The 21,033-nt window shown below is 31.4% G+C and overlaps 1 protein-coding gene across 4 annotated transcripts; it reads right to left on the bottom strand.

The window, feature by feature from the left end:
* Positions 1-15,806, bottom strand: LOC127705436 (fucolectin-1-like). 4 transcript variants are annotated; one of them, XM_052209749.1, is made up of 7 exons: positions 15,627-15,806; positions 14,877-14,957; positions 14,042-14,122; positions 13,208-13,288; positions 10,000-10,122; positions 4,270-4,494; positions 1-386 (listed from the first exon to the last, which is right to left on the bottom strand). In XM_052209749.1, the coding sequence occupies exons 1-7, from the start codon at positions 15,787-15,789 to the stop codon at positions 166-168; spliced, it is 975 nt and encodes a 324-aa protein (XP_052065709.1). In that variant the 5' UTR covers positions 15,790-15,806; the 3' UTR covers positions 1-165. The 4 variants fall into 4 exon arrangements, with proteins under 4 accessions (XP_052065709.1, XP_052065710.1, XP_052065711.1 ...); XM_052209750.1 differs by lacking the exon at positions 14,042-14,122; XM_052209751.1 differs by lacking the exon at positions 14,877-14,957.
* Between the last annotated feature and the right edge of the window lie 5,227 nt (positions 15,807-21,033).

Here is a 21,033-nt window from a genome sequence, read left to right as displayed (position 1 = left end):
TAACGTTTTCTTACTTTATTCAAGTAATCTCGACACATTGAACATGCAAAAATTAGTTTCGAAAATGTCAGCCCTGTTCATTTTCATACTCGTGTAAATAAAAAAAAATCTTTGAAAAATGTATTTATCCCGCATTTCAATATAAGCATTAATGCAACTACAGTATTAGCTGTATGAATTCTCCTCAAATGCCATCACTTTCACTTCTGCCAGTGCCAAATTGGTTGAGACTCCTTTCGCTATCATGACATACCGACCACTTATTATATGGGGACATTCAAAAACCAGATGGAAGCCAGTCTGGGCGGGTCCTTCGTAGAAAGCGCACTTTTCCAACTTGTTATGTGATGGTCCTACCAATATATCTAACTGACGAATAAGATCACCTGTAATGTGAATAGTTGACCTGGTTATTTTGTAATGTTCTATAGTTTTGGGATTAATGGACAGTCTTGTTTATATAATGCATCTGACGCACATGCAAAAGCACATTAATGCGTCAACGTAATCTATGCATTACTGGTAAATTATTAAGTCAGGGACTTCGTAACAACAAATACTTACTTTTACTTAATTCTTAATTAATTCAATAGAACTCCAAATATTTGTTTTGGAATTTTTACTGTACATGTAAAAAAAACTTTCTAAAGGGATAGCAGATCATAATTTGTTCGAAGATGTTGTTTACAAAGCCCATAAATTAAGATACGGTCCGCGTAACCTTATCTATCTTTTAAATAAAGATATTTTAAAAGGTTATCAATCCAACACTGTAATTAGTAATTACATCTTTGAATATTGTTTTCATTAATATAAATAACGATTTTAATTTGTCATCGGTAAATTAGAACCAAGCTAAATAGTATTGTTATATACATATGCACATTCACGGTTCTACAATATGTCGATACTTATGTTTAACCATTGCACGAGGTCATGCTTTTCTTTTACTGTTTTTCTTTTACTGTTAATTACGTATTTACACTTAATCTATTGAATTTCATTGATATTTTTGTTAGTTTTGTTTTCTGCTTTGTATCGATCTGATTAGTGAAGCCCTTTTTTCCAGTTTGTGTCTATGCTGTTCTGTTACGCCACTGTTCTAGGTTATAGAAAGGTTTGGCGCCAGCAAACATGATTACCCCGCCAAATCTCTGTGCGTCTGTCCCAAGTCAGGAGCCTGTAATTCAGTTGTTGTCGTTTGTTGCTGCATATGTTTTTTGTTTTTCGTTCATTGTTTTGTACATAGATCTACCTGTTAATTTTCATGTTTAAATTGTTTTACATTTGTCATTTCGGGGCCTTTTATAGCTGGCTAAGCAGTATGGGTTTTACTCATCTTAGAAGGGTGTAAGTTGACCTATAGTTATTAACTTCAATGCCTTTTGGTTTTGTGGTGAAGACTAGTTTCATTGGCAATCATACCACATTCTTCGTATTTTTATATTCAAATAGCATGAGCAAGACTATTGGAAACACGGTCACATGCACCCAGGTCTGAGTTTATCTTTGTGATATAAAAGGGGGACAACTCCACTGAGAGAAGTTTTACATCAACATAATGTGATATATATATATATATGGAGTATCCAATAATTCAGGGAACTATTTAGATATATGTAAACATGGACAGCGGGTATTTTATCAGACAAAATATGAAAAGCCTTTTTTCAAGTTTTAAGAAATTGCAATTAATTTTAAGACATAAAATTGAGAATGGAAATGGGGAATGTGTCAAAGAGACAACAACCCGACCATAGAGCAGACAACAGCCGAAGGCCACCAATGGGTCTTCAATGCAGCGAGAAACTCCCGCACCCGGAGGCGTCCTTCAGCTGGCCCCTAAACAAATATGTGTACTAGTTCAGTGATAATGGACGTCATACTAAACTCCAAATTATACACAAGTAACTAAAATGAAAAATGATACAAGACTAACAAAGGCCAGAGGCTCCTGACTTGGGACAGGCGCAAAAATGCGGCGGGGTTAAACATGTTTTTTGAGATTTCAACCCTCCCCCTATACCTCTAGCCAATGTAGAAAAAACAAACGTACAACAGTACACACAGTAAAACTCAGTTTAAGAGAAGTCCGAGACCGATGTCAGAATAGGAAACAAAAGAAAATAAACAAAATGACAATAATACATAAATAACAACAGACTACTAGCAGTAACTGACATGCCAGCTCCAGACCTCAATTAAACTGATTGAAAGATTATGTCTTCATCATATGAATATCAGGCACAATCCCTCCTGTTAGGGGTTTAGTATTATACCATCATAAAATATATGAGAAGAACATAACCGGTGTCATGCCAACAACTGGTTTTAGAATAAATATGTTTAATTCCGATGCAAAGACCCTATAAGTGAATCAATATTAAAGCCAAAATATGCAATCTTTAATGTTGATTTTGCAATTAATTCTAAGACAGTGTCTGAGTAAAAAGTTGATGAACCAGGGGTATGTCAAAGAACGTCTCGTCCTTTTTCTAAAAATGTATATCGAAAGGTACCAAGGCCTTGTTGATAAATATTTCGTATCAAGTTCACAAATAATACACGATGGTCTTGAAGTATAGATTCTGGGTACTGACGTTGTTTATCATCTTAATAACGTGTTATAGTATTCTTTTATTTGTCTTTATGAATATTACTTTTACTGTTTAGTCTGTTTTTGGTGATATCCATTTGACGTGGCTCTGCACTTATACATCCCGTCGTTGTGCTATGGTAATTTTTTGTATTCTTGTCTTTCATTTTTGCTAAATTTAATGTGCTTTGTCTATATGCCTTTTTGTGCTTCTTTGTTACATATTTGTTTGTTTTTATAGTGATTTAGATTATAACACAATGTTGACTGCTGTGTACCCCTATTTTTTACATTTTTACCTATTATGTCTGTTTGTTTTGTTCACACATCGTTGTCAATATAATGCAATTTTATGCGACTGTCATACAAGTGAGAGGTTTAGCTAGCTATACAACCAGGTTTAATCCACCATTTTCTTCATAAGAAAATGCCTATACCAAGTCAGGTATATGCCAGTTGTTATCCATTCGTTTAATGTGTCTGAGTTTTTGATTTGCCATTTGATTACGGGCTTTCTGTTTTGAATTTTCTTCGGAGTTCGGTATTTTTGTTATTTTACTTTTTTTGTAATATATGAAGCTTTAAATGTTTCAGCAAAATCTTCAACCTCAATCTTGTAGGCTTTGACAAACTTTTGACGAATAAAAATCTATCCTAGCTATTTTTTGAAAACACTTTTTTACAGTATTTGACGTGAATTGACCAATCAGCATGATCATAATTTGTTTTTGAAAGATAAACAGAAAAAGCAGAAATATATGAAAGTAAATGAACTCTATATGTATATATGTGTTCTTGTTCCAAGTCAGTGGTTGTCGTTGGTGGCTGTCTGTTATACATGTATTTGTTTTTATCGTAGCTGTTTTGTCATAAATCGAGCTATTGGTTTTACATTTTGTTGTGTTCGGGCCTTTTTATAGCTGACTATACGTAATGGGTTTTGCTCATTGTTGAAAGCCATTCGATGACCTATAGTTTCTTAAATTCACGTCATATGGACATGTTAGATGGTTGTCTTATTGGAAATCATGCCTCCTTTATTTATAGTAAACATGCCAGTTCGAACAGAATGCTCAGACATATAACTGGATATAAATATTGTTTGTTCAATTTGTCATAACAATTACACAAGAAACGTTGCTGTCGAGGATGGTGTAATGTTCCTTTGAAAGGATGTAACTTTCACAAACCTTAAACTTATTTGAAAAGTTCTTCAAGGTTATAAGGAACTTTCATCTTATTATGATACTTGATCCAAAAAATTGAATCTTCAACGATTTAAGTTATATATCTTAATGACGATAAACGGATATAGGAGCTGCTCTTCATAAAACTTTATAAATCAGTATATTGTTGAAAAAGAATGTAAACATCCAATGAAGCAAACTTCAGTTTTCACTAGATGTACTGATGGACGGAAAGACACTCCCATAATCAAAATCCGTAACAGCAGCCCCACCTGTCTTTGCAGCAACGTAACCACTATTGCGGAATTTATTATCGGCTTTGTGCCATAATGCCATCATACGTAGGGTTAAAGTAATGCTACAAAACTGATACGAAATATCTTCTTATATATTCAGCATAGTATTTTTTAGTTCAAAAGATGTTAAATTGTATGCTAGTATGGCATTTAACAACAATATAAATAAGGTTCAAAAAGTACAACTCACCGCAGCAGTCTTTTCTTACAAATATTTCAACTTGTTTGATCTTGAATTCACGACCAAGATCAACCTCCCAAAACGACGTTTGGGCATTCATGGCTGTGTGTGAAAAAGTGTCTAAATTTCCATCATTAGCTTTTCCGGAAATAAAATCTCTATGTTGCGTACTTTGTGTTGAAATCTTTTTATGTGCTACTTCTTTTAAAACTCGATTATTAAGGCTAGTATTAACTGGAAAAGAATGAATGATGAAAACTGAAATTTTTCATCATAACAATCTTCGAATTGTCACAAGTGATCTTGGATCTTTATTTTCTTGGATATTAGGATACGACAAATATCCAAGAAATTAAATTCTATGCGTATGGATGCTTTGAACTTTCCTTCTAAACTGAATATTTTAATATTTAAGAGGCTTGGGATACCTGATGAGGAAAAGCCTTGGTAGTTAAACCTTATCCGAAACACATAAAAAACAACAAATATTTACATAAAAAGAATTTATGCTAAAATATTGAATTGGACAAAATAGAATAAGAATAAAAATCAAATGCTTAGAGTATGTATTAGTATATATAGGATTGGTTGTGGACTCGTCATATCTCATTCAATTATTACAACAAACCAAATCGAAAAAAAGGAAATATTCCGTTAGTTTTAGTTACTAAATATAACCCATATTTACGAAAAATAAAAAAAACGTATCATGAAACATTGGTATTTATTGCAGTTTGACGAAGAATGTGTACAATAAAATTGAGAATGGAAATGGGGAATGTGTCAAAGAGACAACAACCCGACCATAGAACAGACAACAGCAGAAGGTCACCAACAGGTCTTCAATGCAGCGAGAAATTCCCGCACCCGGAGGCGTCCTTCAGCTGGTCCCTAAACAAATATATATACTAGTTCAGTGATAATGAACGCCATTCTAAACTCCAAATTGTACACAAGAAACTAAAATTAAAAATAATTACAAGTATTAAATGTTGCACCAATAGCTGCATATAGCAGACATAAAAGTATGGGAGACATGCTTAATAGATGAAAGTTAAAGACTTTAACATAAAATTGACAGTTGGACCCTGATGATGGCAGATCTGTCATACTATCTAGATCTATTGATGAAAAATTAAAACATAAATATATCAATATATACATGACTAATTTTCATATTTGATTATATTAAAGTAATGCATCTTACGATGACCATCCCAAGCTTTAACTGCCGAAACACTAAAATAGTGTCGGGTCCTATCATGAAATATGGGATGCGTGGTTGCATGGGTGTTTTATAATAACAAAATGTATGCAAGGACGGCTGTCCTACTGCACCTTACTGAGAATCGTTTTCTGCATTGAGTCAAACAATAGTAATAAAAAAGGCAGATAAAAATTCAAATTGTGTTATTTTAGACAGGCTAGACTACATAGCAGAAGTCACAAGACAACTAAATACTCAACATTACTGCCAATTAGATGTATTTAACAAATACAGAAGTGAAAACCCAGGTCGCCAAGGCATTATTGACAAAATTTCATTTAAATTTTTAACAAATGGTCAAAAATTAAGAGATGCACGTTTAGGGAGAATTTATATTCTCCCAAAAATTCACCGTCTTGAAACAGAGACGTTCAAACAAATACCACATGATGGATTAAATGAATTAAATGTAATTCCACCTGGTAGACCAATTATATCACAGTGTGGTTCCGTAACTGAACTTATCGGTTATTATGTAGATTATTTTCTTACACCTATAGTTCAAAATCAGTCTACATATATAAAAGATATTACATCTTTCATTAATATCATTTAGAAATTAAAACCTATGGCAAATAGCCTTTTGGTTCGTATGATGTAACACAGATGTTTATTAATCTTCCTCAAGCTGCTTTATTATAAGTGCCGTTGAACGAGCCTATGACAATTTTGACAAATCAAACTTCAAAGTCAATCCTCCGCTGTTCAATGTATTAATACATCTGTTGAGAGTCATTTAAGAAAACAATGTATTTGAATTTGATGGGAAAATTTATAAACAAATAAAAGGTACGGCAATTTGTGCATTCACTTCACCGGAAATCTGTGACATACTTATGTTTGAAATAATGAATCAAATAACTTCTGCTTTTCAACATAAAGACAAAATATTCTATCGTGGCAGATATAGGGACGATAGATTCATAATATATGATTGAACATCAGATGAAATTATAGATTTTTTTTCGTCTACCAAATAATTATAACCCCTTACTGAAGTTCACCTATGAAATCTCAAACGACAAAATATCGTTCTGAGATGTTGATGTAATTAAAGGTCAATGATTTACAACACATGGCATTCTTGACCTTGAAATAAATGTTAAAGAAACGAATTCTTATCTCTATCTGCACAGAAATAGCTGTCACTCACAGCATGTATTCCGATGATTTATTAAAAGTGAAGCAATACAACAGATAAGAAACACAAGTGACCATAACAAATTAATAAAAAATCTAACTAATTTCAAAGTGAAATTAGTAGATAGAGGTTATGAAAACTTCGAAATAGATGATGATGTTACTGATGCTTTATCAATTGACCGTAAGGAATTATCACAACAAAACAAATCGAAGAAAAAAGAAAATATTCCGTTAGTTTTAGTAACTAAATATAACCCATATATACGTAAAATAAAAAAAAAAAACGTATCATGAAACACTGGTATTTATTGCAGTTTAACGAAGAATGTGTACAAGTATTCAATGTTGCATCAATAGTTGCATATAGCAGACATAAAAGTATGGGAGACATGCTTACTAGATGAAAGTTAAAGACTTTAACATAAAATTAACAGTTGGACCCCTGATGATGGCAGATCTGTCATACTATCTAGATCTATTGATGAAGAATTAAAATATAAATATATCAATATATACATGTATAATTTTCATATTTGATTATATTAAAGTAATGCATCTTATGATGACCATCCCAAGCTTTAACTGCCGAAACACTAAAATAGTGTCGGGTCCTATCATGAAATATGGGATGCGTGGTTTCATGGGTGTTTTATAATAACAAAATGTATGCAAGGACGGCTGTCCTACTGCACCTTACTGAGAATCGTTTTCTGCATTGAGTCAAACAATAGTAATAAAAAAGGCAGATAAAAATTCAAATTGTGTTATTTTAGACAGGCTAGACTACAAAGCAGAAGTCACAAGACAAATAAATACTCAACATTACTGCCAATTAGATGTATTTAACATAGCAGAATTGAAAACCCAGGTCGCCAAGGCATTATTGACAAAATTTCAACAAATGGTAAAAAATTAAGAGATGCACGTTTAGGGAGAATTTATATTCTCCCAAAAATTTTCCGTCTTGAAACGGAGACGTTCAAACAAATACAACATGATGGATTAAATGAATTAAATGTAATTCCACCTGGTAGACCAATTATATCACAGTGTGGTTCCGTAACTGAACTTATCGGTTATTATGTAGATTATTTTCTTATACCTATAGTTCAAAATCAGTCTACATATATAAAAGATACTACATCTTTCATTAATATCATTGAGAAATTAAAACCTATGGCAAATAGCCTTTTGGTTTCGTATGATATAACACAGATGTTTATTAATCTTCCTCAAGCTGCTTTATTATAAGTGCCGTTGAACGAACCTATGACAATTTTGACAAATCAAACTTCAAAGTCAATCCTTCGCCGTTCAATGTATTAATACATCTGTCAAGAGTCATTTTAGAAAACAATGTATTTGAATTTGATGGGAAAATTTATAAACAAATAATAGGTACGCTAATTGGTGCATTCACTTCACCGGAAATCTGTGACATACTTATGTTTGAAATAATGAATCAAATAACTTCTGCATTTCAACATAAAGACAAAATATTCTATCGTGGCAGATATAGGGACGATAGATTCATAATATATGATTGAACATCAGATGAAATTATAGATTTTTTTCGTCTAGCAAATAATTATAACCCCTTACTGAAGTTCACCTATGAAATCTCAAACGACAAAATATCGTTCTAAGATGTTGATGTAATTAAAGGTCAATGATTTACAACACATGGCATTCTTGACCTTGAAATACATTTAAAAGAAACGAATTCTTATCTCTATCTGCACAGAAATAGCTGTCACTCACAGCATGTATTCCGAGGATTTATTAAAAGTGAAGCAATACAACAGATAAGAAACACAAGTGACCATAACAAATTAATAAACAATCTAACTAATTTTAAAGTGAAATTAGTAGATAGGGGTTATGATAACGTCGAAATAGATGATGATATTACTGATGCTTTATCAATTGACCGTAAGGAATTATTACAACAAAACAAATCGAAGAAAAAAGAAAATATTCCGTTAGTTTTAGTAACTAAATATAACCCATATATACGTAAAATAAAAAAAAAACGTATCTTGAAACACTGTTATTTATTGCCAGTTAACGAAGAATGTGTACAAGTATTCAATGTTGCATCAATAGTTGCATATAGCAGACATAAAAGTATGGGAGACATGCTTACTAGATGAAAGTTAAAGACTTTAACATAAAATTAACAGTTGGACCCCTGATGATGGCAGATCTGTCATACTATCTAGATCTATTGATGAAGAATTAAAATACAAATATATCAATATATACATGTATAATTTACATATTTAATTATATTAAAGTAATGCATCTTACGATGACCATCCCAAGCTTTAACTGTTGAAACACTAAAATGGTGTCGGGTCCTATCATGAAATATGGGATGCGTGGTTGCATGGATGTTTTATAATAAAAAAAAATGTGCACATTTATTCGTAAAACGTCTGTAAACGTTGCTAACATATATTTTGTAGATTTTATGACTTCGAACAATTTTGTATAATTCGTTCATGTTTAATTTGAATGGTTCTTACAGATGCTTTTAAATCGAGAATTGAAATTTAAATGATTTAACTATTTGTATACAAACGAGGCAATCTTGTTTCCAAAAGCAATATCAAACTTTTATATGAACTAATTTGTATTGTAAGTACTATCGTCCTTTGTACTGTGTATATTCTGTTTTCTCACTGATCGAGATTACGGAAGAGGGGATTCTTTGGATTAAAATATAAAATTTTATAGTGTAACTCCGCCACATGATAACGTGCATGTTTAAAGCTATAATGACTGTGTTCAGTGTCTATATTTCCATTAAATATCTTTCGTTAAGGAATTTTTTGTCAATGACATATCTCATATAGGGTCTTTTAAATGTGTTCACAATTTTATCGAATCGATTGAGGGTTTGAATTACTGTGTAGACATTAGTCTGTCTTTTATTTCAGATCTATATCTTAACCTCTACATGTCTTTTGACTTTTTGTGTCGCTTAGTTTGTTAACTATTGACGTGAAATACATATTACCTATTATAATGCATATCACTGATGAAGAGAACAATTTCATAAAATTCATACAGGATTTGTTGCAATTTTACCAGAAAAATGTTCATTGTTTTAAAATAGATAATGAAAAAGGGAGGTTTTTGTGTCAAAAAAGCTAGAAAAAAGCGACATGCTTTACTGTCTGTACTTAGCAAGTCTATTAACACTATTCTTTTTTTTTCATGTCTGGCTTGAGTTGTAAATCGGTTTTGAGAGTGGTGTTTTTCATTTCATTTCAAAATTATTTTCTTTTACTTTTCTAGAATTAAAATATTGAGTATAGTATAACCTTTGTCCTTGTCTTCGTTATTCGTTTTATTTGCAGCTTTCATACTTTCCAGTGTAATTGTTAAATTCTCTTTGAATTCATGTAATGCTTCTTTTATTTTGCTTTCATAACTGCTTTCAGCATCTGTAAAATAAATATACCTAGGAAAAACACAGTATTTTTCAACTAGCGGGATTTTTTAATGCATATTTTGTAAGTAATTGGTGCGTAAAAGGATATCTTAATCATTAATCATTATGATTAAAACCAGTTCACTTACTATTAACTTCTTTAATTTAATTTTCTTTGCAGTCGGAAAATTAATCCCTCCTAGTAAGTGTTTGACACAGAACAAGATAATTTAGTTTTTGAAATAGATATAGACAAATTTAGACTATATTACAGGACAACTAAAGATGGACGTAATGGTGTTTTTACAAAAACACATTTTATAAACCTTCTATTTTGAAATCCAAGACGGATATATTTTGTACTTATCTTTTATCCGTATTGTTATTTCCCAGAAAGAGTGGCAGGCCTTTTTATACATTCGATTTGTTTAAAAGGACAATAGTCAAGCAGTTGTACATCATAGGGTCGAAAATATTAATCAGGCAGTGTTATCAAAAACTTGTCGCGTGAAAACTGACAAAACAATTTAAGCAAACTACAATTTATACAATAGTGCTTGTTTCGTGAAACATCACTATCTATGATCTTTCAGCTTTCAAAAAAAAAAATAGATGTCAACTTCTAATCATATAATTATGTTTTAAAAAGTATGGTAAAATCCAAAATTACAACATACTTTAAAAGATAAGATAATCACTGTAAATTTGGGTTTCCAATACTTTTCATTTGTTAGTGACATATAGTACTTTTCGCTATAATTCCTATCTTCATTAATAAGACTGAACGCTCTTAACTAAATTGTATTCATCGTGGTTCACTTCATTAGATACTTTCTACTATAAGTTTTATGGTTTGCTACTGACCCCCTACAGATCCATACAGGGTTAGTAAAATCCATAGGGGATGAGGTCATAGGGGGTCAGTAGTGATCCGTATAACGAATTTATCGCACACGGGACTTTTCCTGCTAAGTTATGTATAAAAAATGAAAATAAAAAAAAAATGAAATACAACAACATTAATCGATGACGGTACCATTAACTGTTAACGTGACGTCATAAACCCCATATGAAATCTACTGACCCCATACGTATCCATAGGGGTTCATCACGTGACCGCGTTAAACCAATCATAACGTCATAATTTATCAGAGATGCGATAAAATTACTAAATAATTATACTGTTCTACATTACTGAACATCACTCCATAGATATTTGCATCAATACTCCGATCCATGTCAATTGCATATTCCAAAACAAAAGTATTGTCAGCATACTTGGTTATAGTCGGAGATTGCTCTAACGTCTTAAAGTCTTTTGTAGGACTTGCAGAATTCGTTGGACATTAAAAGTGCAACCCATACAGAAAACATTGAATTGACCGACAAAGACTTAGGGCGGAGGCAAAAGTTTCTGTCTCGAAATAATATTAGATGCATTGTCATATAAATAAACCAACATCATTTGATTTCTTATTAATTGTTCTCATCGATTATGTACTTAATATTCACGTATTTTGTCTACGTCCTTTTAATTTGAAAAAGTTTTCACATGATTGCATAGGCTTATTCCGTGCTCGTAGAATTTGGAGAGTATATCTATGCATATGAGTCCGGTGACTCGCATAAATTAACAAGAATTGCCTTTTCATCAGCTCTACCGTTTGCAGACGTCGCACATGCTAACCTATTTGCACTTTTTAGCTCACATGATTACAAGTACTGAAAGAAAGTAACGCGAGATCGCAATATAAGACAAAGTGAAAGTATTGTGCAGAAAATGAAATTTTTCATTGATAGTTGCCCAAATTGTTACCGAATTTGACTTGTTACCGGGTTTGTACTAACATGAGCAACACGACGGGTGCCACATGTGCAGCTGGATCTGCTTACCCTTCCGGAGCACCTGAGAATATCCCTATGGTATCTTTCGCTTCTCTTTTAAACTTGATAACTATAAGCGATTAAGATCTTTTTTTATTATTATCATTGTATAGACATCAGTCTTTTGTTGCATACCATATGTCTAGCTCTCAGTGTCTTTTATTGATTTATTCAATTGTTTGCTTGCTGTCAAACTGACGTAAACCAAGTATACAATGTACATTTCATATCATGTTTATCTATACTGCATATCTTATTTCTCACTATGATCTTCATTTTTATATTTTTTTCAACAATTCAGAAAATATATTTACACCCATAACTTCATTGTTAAATTAATGTTATTTACTTCCATTTAGACCATGTCTCAATTGTGCAGATGACCTTTGAGTATGTGTTTTAGTTCCTGGGTCTGTCACATGATCGGTAAGTCCACTGATGCTACAATTATCTAACTTAGATAAACTATTTTTCGTTCAATATGGTAAATGTGAAAAGATAATAATAGAATTATAACAGCTCTGTGAAATAAAAACGTTTGCCATTCCAGAATTGTCTTTTGTTTTAAGGAAGTCATTTTGATTGACCTGCTTCAAGGAGTTTTTGTTTAACCTGCCTATCAGTGCATATGATTCGATATAGAGATTTAAACTAGAACATTATATGTAAAATGGTAAAATACTGAACTTTTATTTACGACTTACAAGTTTGGATAATAATTGATTAAAGCGTATAACCCAATCGTGAAAGAACAAAATTACTTTAAACAAGACGTACAGAAGATGCAAGGCAAGGGCCTTAATTTACTTTTCACTTTATTTCAATATTTTGATTTACACGAGATACTTACAATATGGTATAAAATTTGATTGATTGATAAAGGAAAAAGATTTTTTTTTAAATTATCTCACCCACCAAAAAGGCAATAAAAAACCAAAATGAATAGAAATAGGCAAAATTTAAAAAAAAACGGAATGGTTTTTTACGTGTTTTTTTCTTGTTTGTTTATTCAATAGTTTGTTTGCTGTCGCAGTGACATAAACCCTATATATAATGTACATCTTGTATCATGTTTATCAATGCTGCATATCTAATTACTCACTATATTATTTTTCATCCTTTTTTCAACAATGCAGAAAATATATTTACACCTATTTATTCAGTGTAAATGTTATTTACGTCCGTTTACAATATGTCTCCATTGTATAGATTACCTTTGAGTATTTGCTTTAGTTCCTCTGTCTGTCTCTTGATCCGTAAGTCCACTGATGTTTCAATTATCTCACCTAGATTAACTATTTTCGTTCAAAATGGTAAATATGGAAAGATAATAATAAAACTATAACAGCTCTGTGAAATAAAAACGTTTGCCATTCCAGAATTGTTGTTTTTTTTTAGGAAGTCTTTTTTATTGACCTGATTCAAGGAGTTTTTTGTTCATATCTGCCTATCAGTGCATATAAATCGATAAAGAGATTTAAACTAGAACGTTGAATGTAAAGTAGTAAAATTTTGAACTTTTATTTATGACTTACAAGTTTGGATAATAAATGATTAAAGCATATACCCAATCGTGAAAGTACAAAAATTACTTTAAATAAATCGTACAGAAGATGCAAGGCAAGGGCCTTAATTTGCTTTTCACTTTATTTCAATATTTTAATTTACACGATACTTACAATATGGTATAACATTTGATTGATTAATAAAGGAAACACATTTTTTTAAATTATCTCATCCCCCAAAAAAGCAAAAAAAAAAAAACAAAAACAAAAATGAATAGAAATGGGCAAAATTTTAAAAAACCGAATGGTTTTTACGTGTCTTTTTCTTGTTTGTTTATTCAATAGTTTGTTTGCTGTCGCAGTGACATAAATCCTATATATCATGTACATCTTATATCATGTTTATCAATGCTGCATATCTTATTACTCACTATATTATTTTTTATCCTTTTTGCAACAATGCAGAAAATATATTTACACCTATTTATTCATTGTAAATGTTATTTACTTCCATTTACACTATGTCTCCATTGTATAGATTACCTTTGAGTATTTGCTTAAGTTCCTCTGTCTGTCTCTCGATCCGTAAGTCCACTGATGTTTCAATTATCTCACCTAGATTAACTATTTTTCGTTCAAAATAGTAAATATGGAAAGATAATAATAAAACTATAACAGCACTGTGAAATAAAAAAGGTTTGCCATTCCAGAATTGTTGTTTGTTTTTAGGAAGTCTTTTTTATTGACCTGATTCAAGGAGTTTTTTGTTCATATCTGCCTATCAGTGCATATAAATCGATAACGAGATTTAAACTAGAACGTTGAATGTAAAGTAGTAAAATTTTGAACTTTTATTTACGACTTACAAGTTTGGATAATAATTGATTAAAGCATATACCCAATCGTGAAAGTACAAAAATTACTTTAAATAAATCGTACAGAAGATGCAAGGCAAGGGCCTTAATTTGCTTTTCACTTTATTTCAATATTTTAATTTACACGATACTTACAATATGGTATAACATTTGATTGATTCATAAAGGAAACACATTTTTTTAAATTATCTCATCCCCCAAAAAAGGTAAAAAAAAAAACCAAAACAAAAATGAATAGAAATGGGCAAAATTTAAAAAAAACGGATGGTTTTTACGTGTCTTTTTCTTGTTTGTTTATTCAATAGTTTGTTTGCTGTCGCAGTGACATAAATCCTATATATCATGTACATCTTATATCATGTTTATCAATGCTGCATATCTTATTACTCACTATATTATTTTTTATCCTTTTTGCAACAATGCAGAAAATATATTTACACCTATTTATTCATTGTAAATGTTATTTACTTCCATTTACACTATGTCTCCATTGTATAGATTACCTTTGAGTATTTGCTTAAGTTCCTCTGTCTGTCTCTTGATCCGTAAGTCCACTGATGTTTCAATTATCTCACCTAGATTAACTATTTTTCGTTCAAAATAGTAAATATGGAAAGATAATAATAAAACTATAACAGCACTGTGAAATAAAAACGTTTGCCATTCCAAAATTGTTGTTTGTTTTTAGGAAGTCTTTTTAATTGACCTGCTTCAAGGATTTTTTGTTCATACCTGCATATCTGTGCATATAAATCGATAAAGAGATTCAAACTAGAACGTTGAATGTAAAATGGTAAAATTGTCAACTTTTATTTACGACTTACAAGTTTGGATAATAATTGATTAAAGCATATAACCCAATCGTGAAAGTACCAACACTTTTTAAATAAGTCACACAGAAGATGCAAGGCAACGGCCTTAATTTGCTTTTCACTTTATTTCAATATTTTAATTTACACGATACTTACAATATGGTATAACATTTGATTAATTACTAAAGGAAACAGATTTTTTTTTAATTATCTCACCCCCCAAAAAGGTAAAGAAAAAAATAGTTTGTTTGCTGTCGCAGTGACATAAATCCTATATATAATGTAACTCTTATATCATGTTTATCAGTGCTGCATATCTTATTACTTACTATATTATTTTTTATCATTTTTGCAACAATGCAGAAAATATATTTACACCTATTTATTCATTGTAAATGTTATTTACTTCCGTTTACACTTTGTCTCCATTGTATAGATTACCTTTGAGTATCTGTTTTAGTTTCTCGTCCTGTCTCTCTATCCGTAAGTTAGCTGACTTTTCAATTTTCTCGCTTAAATTTAACATTTTTTGTTCGATATTGTAAATATGGAAAGCTAATAAAGAAACTATAACAGCACTAAGAAAGAACGTTTGCCAGTCCATTATTGTTGAAGGATATACGTAAGTCGATTTAAACGACATGCTTCAACGAGGTTTTGTTCAATACAACCTAACATTGTATTTAAATCTATATAGAGATTTCAATGAAAACAATAAATAGGATAATTGTAAAAATAGAACCTTTATTCACGAGTTACAAGTTTGGATAATAATTGATAGGTAACTGTTAGTCAATTGAAGTATATATATAAATATACCATGAAATGTGATGCGAATTGCTGTACTCCTTGTACTTAATTTCGGTGTATTTACATTTTTATTGACATAACAATTTATCACATATACACAACTCCAGAACTATTGATAGTTGATTTTTGCTGACGACTTGTTAATCAGATGGTTGTAAAAAGAAAATCCTAATAAGATTTCATTAAATATCTTTGGTGTTATGTAAAACCTACTCACTGGTATCATAGTGATATTCCAGATATTGAGTTGATAAATCCACCAAATACGGCAGGGAACTTTACGGTTTATTTGTCATTTAAAAAGAAATAAAAAGAATGGTGATTTTAAAAGACCCTTGACTCAATTGAATGCAAACGATGGCAGATTCTGTTGTAGGTTTGTACATTGAAAAAAGAGATGACTACTTCCTCATACCTTTAGAAGACAAAATAATTTAACAAAAAAAGCTTTTTATAGTGTGTCTTTCTATGTTGTGATGTTACACTATTATTTCAGGTTAGGGTGAAGGTTGGCGCCTGTTAAAACGTTCAAACCCGCTGCATTTGTTTGCACCTGTCCTAAGTTAGGAACCTGTTGTTCAGTGGTTGTCATTTGTAGATGTGGTTTATAAGTGTTTCTCGTTTCTTGTTTTTTATATAGATTAGACCGTTGGTTTTCCTGTTTGAATGGTTTTACACTAGTCATTTTTGAGGCCCTTTATAGCTTGCTGTTCGGTGTGAGCCAAGGCTTCGTGTTGAAGGCCTTACTTTGACCTATAATAATTTACTTTTACAAATTGTGACTTGGATGGAGAGTTGTCTCATTGGCACTCATACCACATCTTCTTATTTCCATTTAAACAGTCTAGTAGCAGTTGGCGTTCGACATGTTTTGAAAACATATATCAACTTCACAGTAAAACTTAAGCTATATTGTTTTATCAAAATATACTAAGTAGATAACTGTGTTCTTAAGATAGACTTGTGGCATATGTATTCATAATCACTAGATTAATAATAAGATTAAATACTTTTTATTTCACAGTAAGACAAGTTATGTTGAATATCAAAATATAGTTAAAGGTGGCGCATTTTCTTTAATTCGTAATGAAAGGAAACAATGTCCTTAAGAATGTTAAACACAAATTAATCCTCATCATCATAATTTTATGTAACCTTATCATTTTTTTTCTCAAGTATTTTCTCGTCCCCTCGTCCTAGCGAATTCCATGCTTTCCCCTTACAAAGTTTTATAGTACATTCTTTTTTTTTTGTGTACAACAATCAGATTACACTGTACAATAGTCAAGGTAACAAGAAACATAACTTTCTTTCGTTTTTATAAATCGTTCTGTCGTGTCTTTAAACATCTTTGTGAAAACCAAAGTCATTTAACAGTAGAATAAATAAAAAATCATTACATACATTAAATAAGTTTGGCACACAAACTATAGTTTACTTTTCTTAATATAACAATGTACTTCATTATGGTAAACATTTGACATATTAAAGGAAAAAGAGTGTTTTATACCTATATCACCCAAAAACAAACAGAATAGAGATGTACAAAATGAAAATAATAAAGTAATGGTTCTATGAACACTCGTGTATAAGTAATTTCATCTATATTGCTCCTTAGCAATAACCCCTCTTTGTATAAAAGACAAAATTACAAAATTTGAAAACATCAAATCCTAAAATCAAGAATTAGAAATTTTGCCATCCAGAACTTACCAACTGTAAAATGAAATCAATTCAGTTACTAATTGATAACCAATGTTGACTACTTTGATGACCCACCAGTAGTTGTATCGACCCAAGTTATCGAGGAAGAACGTTCAGATTTTTCTGCGCTTTTTATTTTGATTTTTCTGATGAATTTTCATCACAAACGCAAATGAAAAATTGCAAATAAAATGAAGAAAATGGGAATATTGCAATGTATAGTGTGTGGTACACGTACGCATGCAGTTTATTGGAATAGATTCATAGCATGTTATCGATCACAGCGATTTATATCTTGAAATAACATTAAAAAAAAACACTGATTCAACTACCCAACAGAGTCAAAATAAAGCGGACTAAAAAGTCCACAAATTCGGTTATATTGATAATAAAGCTTTGAAATTAAAGAATTGTCCTTCAAATCTATCTCCTTAACATAATACTGTTACTTATAAAGGTCATAACATTATTGCTGTTGATAGGTCACTCGGTACTTTAATTGTCTGTGTTGTGTTTTGTGTACTGATGTTTGTCTTTTGATAGTTTTTGTTTTCTGCCATGATATTGTCATTTTGTTTTCGACTTATGAGTTTGAAATTCCTTTGGTGTCTTTTGTCTTTCTGGTAAGTATTTTTTTTACTTCCTTTATTTCAAGTTTCAAGTTAATGGGTAACTGAAGAAATAAAATTCCTCTCAGATATTATTTAGTGGGAAAACAATGAAAAGATCATACTGAGGATCATTAGTCAATACAAGACAAATAACCAACAACAAAAAGACGAACAAACAAATAAGCATCCACAACAGAGTCGAGGAAAGGTTAGCAGATAATCCGCAAGTGACAGACTATTTCTCGATCAGTAGAATAACAACAGTTACAGAGAAAATTCACTGCACAATTTTTTGCAGCAAAACCCTTAAGAATCCCAGTATTACAGACATTTTAGCTGCATTACAAAGGGTACGGAAGTATACAGTATAAAACATTTTTAAAGAACCCCTCAATGTTTTGCATGCAAGCTCGAATGCTCTTTGTTCTACCATAAAAGACATGATCTCTCATACAGCTAATATTATTAATTGTTGTTGCGAATATATTTCATAACAAGACGACAGGTATGTGTGAGTGTACACTTTAAGGTGAACTATCAAGATGCTCTTTAAAGAGGCTATAAAGAAACTGTGTCGCTCACCTAAATCGTTGTGCATTTTCAGAAATGACCAATCGCAATCATCAATGACTAAAATATAATGCGTGATTAACATCTTCTTTTTCTGTCGATCGTGTCGTGGTGATAATGTTTACTGTTTACAGATTCTCTATATTTTTTGCGTTGATTGGTTACTTGGCCATTCGTATATCCATATAATTTTTTTTCAAAACAACTGCTTCCTATCCCGTTGTTTCGATTCGTTCGTATGTTTGACACAATGTATAATTTTGCCACTTCCTTGTAACCTTGCAAAAACTATTTACATTCGATTCACAATGATTAATCTGAGAACAAGAAAAAGAGCCAAGGTTTTGTCAAAGAAAGTCTCGTTGTTTGTCTCGACAAGTTAACTGGAAGGAACCAAAGACTAACGGAAAATATGCAGTGTCAATTTCACAAATAATTCAGGATGGTCTTCTAGTTTTAGATTTTGGGTGCTGACGTTGTGTATCGTTTGATTTACTTTGTAGTTTTTTCATTGTTTGTTTTCTACTATCATGTTCCTTTTGATCGTATGACTCTAGGGGTGGATCGGTATGTGTGCATCATCTTTTTTGGGTTTTGTTATTTTTTGGCTTGGGTGTTCCTTTGTGCGTTTGGGTTTAAAGGTGCAAATAAGAGATCTGGTTTTGATTGTGTTGTTTTCATTGTTTGCATTGTGTACACCCTTGCATTTATATATCATGCAGTAGTTTAAACGGAGTTCGGTTTCAGAATAATGGCATTCATTTTTGCGTGTTTGTTTTTAAAAAATATTTGTGTGAATGATGTATATATACCGCCCGGTGTCTCCTGAGAGAATGGTACTATTGGTAACCGTCTCGGCACCGTCAAGATGACTGTTTATGAGTGAGTGTGAGAGTGTGAAAAATAGATCTAGCTTTTTGGTAGAAAAAGAGATACATTATAGTTGGTGTTAAACTAAAAGTAGAACGATCTATATGTTTCTTTTATTTACGAATGTGAACGAAAGTATATAAATAAGTGAAATTGTTTCACTAGTTGGAAGTTATAAAATTATAATGACGTTAGAACTTAATATTGTGTTAATGATTTATATTGAATATGGATTTTGCATAGTTTAGCTTCCAAAAAACAATCATGTCAAAGTCACCAACAAATCCTATAAAATGGACACGCTACCATCCTTTTATTTGTACTTTATCGGGAAAGTGTGTACGTTATAAAGTATTGCTATACTGTAATATCAAAACCAAATACTGTTTTGTTGGCGTCTTTGTAAATTTTATTTTGCATGTTGTTTTTTTTCATTTTTTTTTAAGTCAGATGTGTTATAAATCTATGATGTATGTTAACACAATTTTGGCTGCTGAATTCTAATTATTGTCACGTTAACCAATTATGTCTGATTTAGCAGATCACTACACATTTGTCAATTTAAGGGAAATATAAACAGCAAATTGGACGTTTCGCTACCTACAAAACCAGTCCAGGTCAAGAACATGTCAGTTGTATTCCAGTCATTCCGTTTGGTCGAAACGGAACAAAGAAAATTTAGTTTGGACTGCGAGATCAGTACTAACTCCTTTTTTCATTGCAGATTGATTGCAACTCGACAGAATGTTCACGAAGCAAAACTTAAACAGAAGTTTCGACTCTTTTTAATCAAATTGGAATTATACATTCTATCATAAAATACTTCATATGTTGTCAAAACCACCTTCGTCATTTGGTCTCTGGTGGAGCGTTGTCATATTGGCAATCATGCCGAATCGTCTTATTTTATAACCACAAAATTAAACTACAACAAACTCATAACGATGAAAGAGTCATATACACGAAATCAACAAACACTAAAAACAATTATACATGAATGTGATGAACATGAAAGCAACATGCGTCTTTGAAAAAACAACGTCATGTTGGCAAATAGAAATACAAATATGATAAGAATTAAAAATCTTGTGGGTAATCCCATTTCATGAGAAATCGTTATAACAATTTGTTTGTTTTCGATATCATGATGTACAACCTTCTAATATGACGTTTTTTTTCGCTTTGGAAACAAAATCACGTTCTAATTCCAATAAAACATGGACTGCACGTGATTGACGTCACAATTGAAATTGCAACGTCAGCTATGTTTTGAATAACGCAGG

The sequence above is a fragment of the Mytilus californianus genome, unplaced genomic scaffold (genome assembly GCF_021869535.1).
Source record: "Mytilus californianus isolate M0D057914Y unplaced genomic scaffold, xbMytCali1.0.p SCAF_6, whole genome shotgun sequence".
In the NCBI taxonomy this organism is placed as follows: Eukaryota; Metazoa; Mollusca; class Bivalvia; order Mytilida; family Mytilidae; genus Mytilus; species Mytilus californianus.
This window is presented reverse-complemented; position numbering and strand designations above follow the sequence as displayed.

Coding starts and splice junctions, on each gene's coding strand:
- LOC127705436 (XM_052209749.1), bottom strand. CDS start 15,789: ATGGACTGGCAAACGTTCTTTCTTAGTGCTGTTATAGTTTCTTTATTA. Junction 14,123..14,876: donor ACTTAAGCAAATACTCAAAG/GTAATCTATACA, acceptor AACGAAAAATAG/TTAATCTAGGTGAGATAATT. Junction 13,289..14,041: donor ACTTAAGCAAATACTCAAAG/GTAATCTATACA, acceptor GAACGAAAATAG/TTAATCTAGGTGAGATAATT.